This window comes from Poromitra crassiceps (assembly GCF_964638095.1).
Source record: "Poromitra crassiceps genome assembly, chromosome: 13".
Classification (NCBI taxonomy): Eukaryota; Metazoa; Chordata; class Actinopteri; order Beryciformes; family Melamphaidae; genus Poromitra; species Poromitra crassiceps.
In genome coordinates this window covers 22,220,846-22,229,792 of record NC_139644.1, presented here as the reverse complement: position 1 = coordinate 22,229,792, position 8,947 = coordinate 22,220,846, and the positions used below count along the sequence as shown (strand labels likewise).

At 42.3% G+C, this 8,947-nt stretch overlaps 1 protein-coding gene across 1 annotated transcript in view; it reads left to right on the top strand.

The window, feature by feature from the left end:
• Nucleotides 1-7,377, top strand: part of LOC310787250 (caveolae-associated protein 1-like) — a 27,356-nt gene extending 19,979 nt beyond the window's left edge. The window contains exon 2 of the mRNA XM_083648620.1: nucleotides 4,889-7,377. Within this exon, the coding sequence (XP_083504746.1) occupies nucleotides 4,889-5,644 (756 nt within the window). The 3' untranslated portion in view covers nucleotides 5,645-7,377. The remainder of the gene's footprint in view (nucleotides 1-4,888) is intronic.
• Nucleotides 7,378-8,947: the final 1,570 nt, after the last annotated feature.

Genomic DNA, 8,947 nt, shown 5'->3' with positions numbered 1-8,947 from the left:
TGTGTGTGTGTGTGTGTGTGTGCTCTGTGACACACAGTATAGATGGCAGAGCAGTGTGTGTGTGTGTGTGTGTGTGTGTGTGTGTGTGTGCTCTGTAACACACAGTATAGATGGCAGAGCAGTGTGTGTGTGTGTGTGTGTGTGTGTGTGTGCGTGTGTGCGTGCGTGCGTGCGTGCGTGTGCGTGCTCTGTGACACACAGTATAGATGGCAGAGCAGTGTGTGTGTGTGTGTGTGTGTGTGTGTGTGTGTGTGTGCTCTGTGACACACAGTATAGATGGCAGAGCAGTCACAGTATTTATTTTAGTTGTAATCTGCCCACTGCAGCTGAGCTGTATTGTTATGGAGATGTCAGCTGTTTATCCAGCTAAACTTCACCACCCACCATGGGGATATTTGCTGGAGGTGGTTGCCACGGCGACAGAGCCCTTGTTTATCTGTTGCCCTGCAGAGGGGTGGGGTGTTGTAGGTTGTTGAATGTTGCAGTGGCCAGAAGCCAGAGAATGGTAGATGGAATCCAGGGAGAGGGAAAGGCCAGCCCAAAATAAACGCACACAGAGCGGGCGGAACGGCCCCGCACCCTATACACAGGCCAGATAAGGAAGCAAGGTCCATTTTATGATAGGATCATGTGACAATATTTGACCTGCCTGAGGAGATACTCTGCTCACACGTGATCTGACAGGTGTCTACCTTTTGGGGAAGAAAAGAATATTATCCAACAATAGTCATAAAATCTTTTTTTTTATGGAACAAGTTACTCGTGTCTCTTAGACTAGTAATTGCCATATGTTTTCATATTGGCATATGAAAACAATTTGCCAGTGGGGGGGGATTATTTCACTTGTTTCAAAAGCAAATCAACTTCTCAACATGTATGTATGTATGTGTATATATATATATAGAGCATATTGAAGCATGTACATAACTAATATATAGTATATGGTGATGGTAATAGTTATATATATAATTATATATATAAGATATGGTAATGGTATATATATAAAGGTATACATAATATGTGATGTAGTTTTATGTATATTCTACACATCTGTAATGGTATGTAGGTCATTCTGATGTATGCAATATCTTGAAAGGTACAGTATGTATGTATGTAATATCAGAAATTGTACCGTTTGTACAGAATGTATTTTTTTGTACAGAATGTAAATTTTGTATGTGATATCTTTAAACTATGCAAGTTGTTTGACCCCAGGAAGAATAGCTGCAGCTCTGCTGTAGCTAATGGGGATCTTAAATAAAGATAAAAAAAAAAAAAACAGTTTTCTTGAATGAAGCCTTGATCCTGGAGTGATCAGCCTCATTTGAAGATATTGTTGCTTCTTTCAAGAAAATTCTCAAAACAGGTGGAATTGTATTGAAAGAGAGAGAAATCATCTCACATCATCAGCAGATTTTGTCACACAAACAAGCTTTTAAGAGTCAGTATTAGACTAAATGGCTTTATGTCTATATTTCATCTCCTAAAACACATACACAGATGCACACACACACTGCCCCTATACGCATACGAACCCTTTTCCTGCCCCTTACTTTTACATAAATGCATAGTCAATCTATTCCGTATGGGGGAGAACAAGGTATGATCTAATTCGAGGTGAGGACCAGGTGGGGGGAGGAAGAGTGATTATGCTTCAAATGAGATGTGAAGACTAAGATACTTTCATGTGTCAGAGGTGATGCATAAATCTCATCCGGTGATGTGCGATGGTGATTAAGTTGAAAGGTCATTGCTGCCTTATTCAACTGTTTATTGGTCATCCGGGTAGTGCAGTGGTAGATTCCCTGCCTACCAACGCGAGGGTCGCAGGTTCAAGCCCCTGTGTTACCTCCGGCTCGGTCGGGCATCCATGCAGGCACAAATTGGCTGTGTCTACAGGTGGGAAGCCAGATTAAGGGTATGTGTCTCTGGTCAGTCGGGCGGGGGCTGTTCAGGGGGGAGGGGAACTGGGGGGAATAGCATGATCCTCCCAAGCCAGCCCAGTATCACGGCCAAACATGTGTCTGCTTCAGTCAAACATGAGAGCATCTCACACAGGGTGCTAATTTCACGGAGGCCATGGCCGCCATTGCCCCTCCCACTGACCGTGACGCCCTGAGATCCCTAAGGCCACCTTGGCAGCAGTGCCCTGCTACCAGCCTGCCACTGTCAGTTGCTGTAAAAGCGTCAGTGGTCTCAGTTTAATGTAGCCTATGCAAAGGATGTGTCATTGGTTCCTTTTAACACGCATTTCAGTAAGAACAGAAGTAACACGCACCAAGTGGCTTTCCCTTGCCTAACCCTAAGCTCCGCCACACATTGTCACGTTTGACTGAAGCAGAAGGTGACATTGTCACGGTGCCTGGGTGGGACTATTACCCGCCTTGGCGTTATACCAGGTCGCAGCCGGGTTGCCCACGTGCCACGTCCTGCCAATGAAACTCCTCGCTGTCAGGGGAAAAGAAGTGACTGACATATGTATCGGAGGAAGCATGGAGGAGATGGATTTGAACTGAATCCATCTCCTGCGGGCCAACATTTAAAAAACTGACGTTATGTCAAAGCAGATATGCATCATGTGGTTTTCCTACAGGAAGTGAAGTGTTGATGCTAGCAGTGAGCGGAGTCGAGGCATATTGATGAATTTGAGCACTATAGGCTACAGTGTTTTAATTTCAGGTACTTTCAAGGCCATCGTCAACTGTAAAAACTTTCAGGGGTTTTCACGGCCAGAACCCTGCAGACAACAAGGGTGGACAAATGTTTTTGTGATTTTGTTCATTTTTTGATGGGGGGGTTTGTTTTCTAAAAAATCAGGTTGTAAATTATCCACTCCCTGCTGTCAACCTGTACCATTATTCGCACCATGATCCCAATATCACACACCCCTGCTGAAAAATGGTTCTTGTCATTTTGCAGTTATCAAAATGGTCAAAGATAGGCTATTGAAAATCAGCACAATATATTAGCGACCAGTAGTTTCAATACAAAAATGTATCAGCCTTCAGAACCCCATATCAGTCAAAACCCTAATTCACATTATAATTGGCATCTGCTAGAGAAAGGGCATGCGACTCCCTCAGTCCCATGGAAACACTTGTGCTTGTTTTCAGATATTACAACAATGACTGTATCTAGAGTTCTGGTGAAAGATAAAGCTTCATAGTTCAGCTGTGGTATTTTAGGGGAAGATAATTGCGAGGTGTGCTGCGGTGACCGGACCACAGATCCCTCTGGGGGCGGGGTCAAAGACATGCTGTCTGGGATTAAGACAGGGAAGTAGGAGGCAAAACATTCTTAACATGACAGTAGTCCTCTGTGGATATCTGCCACCGCACTGACAGCCTTGTGCCTCACTAACATTGTGGAAATATGACTGTTGCTGCAGCACTGAATGAGAGGCAGCTGTCAGAATGTCAGCCGTCAATGGAAAACTGATAGCAATGGACATATGTTTTACCCACTTGGTTGTTTAAACAAGTTCATTAACCATATAGGGTGGAGACATCTGTCTTCTTTGTGGGAAAACAGATGTCTGGCCAGTGTGGGCAGTGTGAAATTGTAGCCTCCTTTTCCCACAAGGGGGTGGTATAACACTAGGGAGAAGTAAACGTGTAATGATATGACTATTGGTTCTGCAATTTAGGGCTGCTTGACTACTGTACACAGTGAATAACACAGAAGATTCCTGACTTGCTAAATATAGTATTTTTTTACACAGAGCAAACAGATGGCTACTTCTGTTCTTACATAGATCATTTTCTGTCAAATGTGAGACTGCTGAGATATAGGCCTAATTGTGTAAAAGTGAAACTTCTTTGTTTACTAACCACATAAGTCTTTGCAGTGAAAGGAAAGCAGGTTGTGCATCTGAAAGGTAGAACTGCATGTATATGCATATGAACTGCATGTACAGTATGTATTTCTTTTAACTTGCAGCATGATTTTTTTGCCATTTCTCTCCATAGCTCAAAATCACACAACAATGTTTTATGATAACGAAACATTTTCCTACAGCTTTAAAATAAATTACATTTAGAATTCATATTTAGCGGGTATACTCTATACTAGGTTTTTGGTTTTTGGCTAATGTTTTTGCATGAAAAGATTCTGAAAAACAGGGCTACCCTTTGGCTAACTTTTTGGATTAGTCACCTACTGCATTATGCAAGTGTGTGACTGAGAGTTTGGTAGAACCACAAATGGCAGGAAATGCACCTGTGGCTAAGTTGGCTTAAGTTTCAGTATGACTATAAACTCACATATGGCAGGTTTTGTTTAACGCTCCATGGCTTTAGGATCATTTGGAAGATATTCAACCACACTCTCAGTTCTCATTAAGAATGTTATGAAATGACTGTGTAGCCTCCAGTGGCTTGCTGGCAACAGCTTGGTCCACCAGCATCACCACTAGATGGCACTCTACACTAATACATACATACATACATACATACATACATACATACATACATACATACATACATACATACATGTGTATACCGGTATATATATATATATATATATATATATATATATATATAGATATATATATATACACACATACATGCATAGATACATGTGTATACCGGTATATATATATATATATATATATATATATATATAACATTTAGTTTTTTATATGAATGAGTAGCCTCACAGTAAATGTCAAATTAAATATTTGCTTCAATTAATAGATTGTGTTTCCTTAATGTAATGGGAAAATGACCATGTAAATGAAATCAGATCCTAGTTGTAATGACTGCTCTGCCTAAACGAGACCTTAATACATCTTCTCCACTCACCAATTTGCAGGCTAATGCTGCTATGTGGCTACACATTTCTCCTATTTTCCCTAACCTTTCTCTCTGTCTCTCTTGTGTCTCCACAGGATAACATGAAGGCACCGAAAGCTTCCAAGACCAAGGAGGCAGAGACAGTGGCTGAAGGATCTGTGGAGGGCCTGGAGCAGATCCCTGAGGAGGGAGGAGAGGAGCCCCACGTCGACCTCGACTCGGACGAGGAGGTGGAGATTGAAGAGATCATCGAGGAGTCTCGCGCCCAGCGTATCAAGCGCACCAGCAAGGAGCGTGTGGACAACATAAAGAAAGCCTTCTCCAAAGAGAACATGGAGAAGTCCAAGTTAAAGACCAGAGAGAACATGGAGAAGACCAAGCAGAGGACCCGCGAGAACCTGGAGAAGACGAGACTGAGGACGCGCGAGAACCTGGAGAAGACCAAGCACAGCCTGGAGAAGAAGATGGGCAAGCTCAGCTCCCGCATGACCCCCAACACGGAGCGCAAGGCCAAAATGACGTCCTCCAAAGAAAAGTTGACCAAGTCCCTGACCCCCGACCACACGGTCTACGCTCGCTCCCACACCACCGTGTACCGTGTGCCCCCCTTCACTTTCCACGTGAAGAAGATCCGGGACGGGGAGGAGGAGGTGGTGCACAACACAGAGATGGTGGAGGTGGCCGAGACAGAGAGCGGCCTGCTGGCAGGCGAGGAAGATGGGCTGGGTGTGCACCTGGAGGTGGAGGAGGGCGAGCTGGTGAGCGTAGACAGCCCAGAGATGGAGGCTCTGCTGGAGGTGGCCAAGGACTCTCAGCTGGTCCTGGTGGAGACAGACCACCTAAAGAAGTAGACCTGCCCAGCTCCCTGCTGCTGTGATTTGAGGAAGGGTGCGATGGAACGACAAAGAGGGGGAGGAGTAATCAGTGAATGATTCTAATCACAAGGACACAATATTAGTTATAGGGACTTTACGGACGTGATCACAATCAATGGCGTTTCATTTGTTTTCTGTTTTCTTTTTATCTTACCCAACAGGGATGACTATTAACTTTGATATTTGCTCCTCTTTAGCATAGAAATGAAAAAAACAAACAAAGCTAGTTTTTGCAATATGCTGCATGGGGTTCCTTTTATTCCTGAATTATTTTCACGGCTTTTTAGGTTTTCACTGAGTGACTGTGATCATTTCGTGACAACAGCTATGCTAGATCTGGAGTTCTAGATCTGGAGTTCTAGGGTATTTGCTGTTTGTTGTAGAATTTTGAGGGTTTCTCAAATAGGAACCCTTGACAAGTGCCACAAGGAAAAAGGTATAAATAGTCTTTGCTATTGAGATGTATGTACAATATTTGCCTTGTAAGATATGCACATCAATAGGTATGGTAACAGAAGGTTGCTAGCAAGGTTTGTAATGTTTGTGGTCATGCAATGTGCAAGATAATGAAATGAAAGAATGCGTAGGCAGCGTTTAGGCCTATAAAAGATATAGAGAGGCAAGAGAAGAAGAGACAAATGGGATTGGACTCAGTGAGTGTCTTTTACAAAAACATGAAGCAGACATGCAGTCTCAACACTTCCACATTAGATCATAAAGCTACGTGGGCTCTGCTCACTCAGCCATTGTGCCAAATGTTACGATGGAAAGTTTGTCACATTAAAGACTGATGGATGACTGAAAATAAGAGGGCAATGTCTGTTACCTGAAATGATAGCAGGGAATGAACCGTTTGCTTATATTAATTTCGCTTTTGAAATAATCACAAAATTCAATAGAGCAGCCCATGACGGATATTTGAAACTACTGTTATGACCAATGAAACCAAAAGTAATTTTTTCTCCAAAACAAAAAAAGGAGAAAGAAGGACGATCACCTCAACATCCTTTTATTGAGGTTTAAGTTGTACTATACTATGTGTGAAAATAGCCCTCTTCTGATCCCAGAGCTGATCTCTAATCCGAGATTCATCCCAAATTTGATCCAATGCCAATGAAACTTAGAATGTAATCGCTACTCTGTTTCTTCACTATGTGTGCTTGATAACATTAGTAGAAAACGTTTTGAATGTTACATTGTTAGATTACAATGTTACATTGTTAGATTGTATTTACTGTAAGATGTTTGGATGTCTAGTCACCCTGTCACAAGCGTTGTACCTGGACATGCTGTATACTAAAGTGCCACATCACACTGCTGCACAGAAGGGGAGAAGATTGACTGTGTCACCATGGCCACAGCTATTCACAGCACATTTGCACATCCCCATTAAATTTTCCAAGGTAATTGCAGGCAGAAAAATGACACCCCTGAAGTATATTTCAGGACCAAATGACGGTTTAATGACGTCTACGTCACTTGTGGAAATGTAAATGTCGCACTAAATGATAATTGAATTGAGACGGCACGGCACGGCAGGTGTTATGGATGGCACGGCACTTTAATTGAATGCAAGGAACACAAAATCTTAGTTTGCAGAGACCAGGTGCAATCTCATGTACGTCCTCAGAAGAACAGAAGGAATGTGCCAAAATAACTTCCAATATTTTTAATCCGTAGTAAGCCATGGATGAATGCTGCTGAAAGCCAAGTACTAAGACATGTTCGTTTTTGAATGCATTAAACACATTTCATCTGATTATTTCTTTGGTCCTTTTCTTTCTAACGTAAAGAGAAATGTGTATGGATATCTGACCATAACCCACATAAAGAGGTTATCATTGGACAGAAGACGCTCATAGAGGCCTGACAACTTGGTTAAAGAGCTCCATTCAGGACACTGTGATGAGTGTCATTATTCTGAGCCAATCCATCAAGGCCGTGTTCCATCTTCAAACAACAGAGGGACAAAGGGCTTGAACGCACGGCTTCCTTCTCTCTCCCTAGAGCCCCCTGTCTGACCTTGATGCAGTGTGGGCAGGCAGAGGCCCGCTGTGCACCGCGGCATGGGATGCCATTAGGCTAATCAATGGCAATGTGATTAAAGAGAGTGCTCCCAGCGCTGAGCTAGGACAGAGAGAGAGAGAGAGAGAGAGAGAGAGAGTGTGTGTGTGTGTGTGTGTGTGTGTGTGTGTGCGTGTGCGTGTGCGTGCAAGATGTGTGTACATTATGTTCACACAGTGCCTGATGCATATGAGCTGGGGGGAGTATTCACACTCAGAATAGTAGTGGAACCAAATTCTGTTGAGATGTTTTGGCATAACAACATCCAACGACAATTACAAAGACAGGAAGGAACAATGACATCTTTGCCTGTGGCATCCTTAAGCTTATTGTATTGAATTTCAGGTGAATACAATCGTCATTTGCATTACATGTAAAACACTGATGACTTCTTCCTGTTTTTACATAAGCTATCTTATCATGTATACTTATTTTGTCGTGTTGTAAGCTACTGGCTATTCAAATGTGAGCTGGCCTGCTAGAACCGCGGGGGGCAGATCAAACCTCATATCAAATAAAATGATGAGCCACACTACTGCAATGAGATGTCCACACTTCCACATACCGAAAATGTGACACATAATTTGCTCTCTGTGTTACTAGTTCGTACTCAAAATAATAAAGCTTGCTTTTTGTGTTGACTTGAAGGCCTCTTTCCCTAACCACTGCTATATAAATAAAAGCATTATTCAATTATTTTCCCAAATTTGCATAGGCCAACTCACTCTTTCTTTCTTTAAAGAAAAGAAATAATTAATTCTTTCTTTCTTTCTTATCCGAATATATATATATATTTTAGAAGGATACTATACAAATTCCACAGCCAAAGGGATACAAAATAATAATAAATAAATAAACAAACAAACAAACAAACAAACAAACAAACAAACAAACTCACTATTTAGTAACCTACCACAGACACACTGCATCCCAGGAATGTTACAGGAGTATTATAATGATTTTAATCATAATAATGTCAAACTGATATCCTTTTCTTCTTTTCTTTCTCTGGTCCACCTACACCTACAGCCTTTGCTAGAGCAGCGACAGGAGGAATACTGATACTGTATTGGTGTTATTAAACTCTTGATGACGTAGATGCTGCCAGTAATTCAGATGATTTCCAGCCGGGCTCTTCTGTCGAGGAGAACCTCTCCCTCCGCCGCCAATATGAATGCGGGCTTCTCCTCACATCCATTCCGAGGGAGGGTTGTC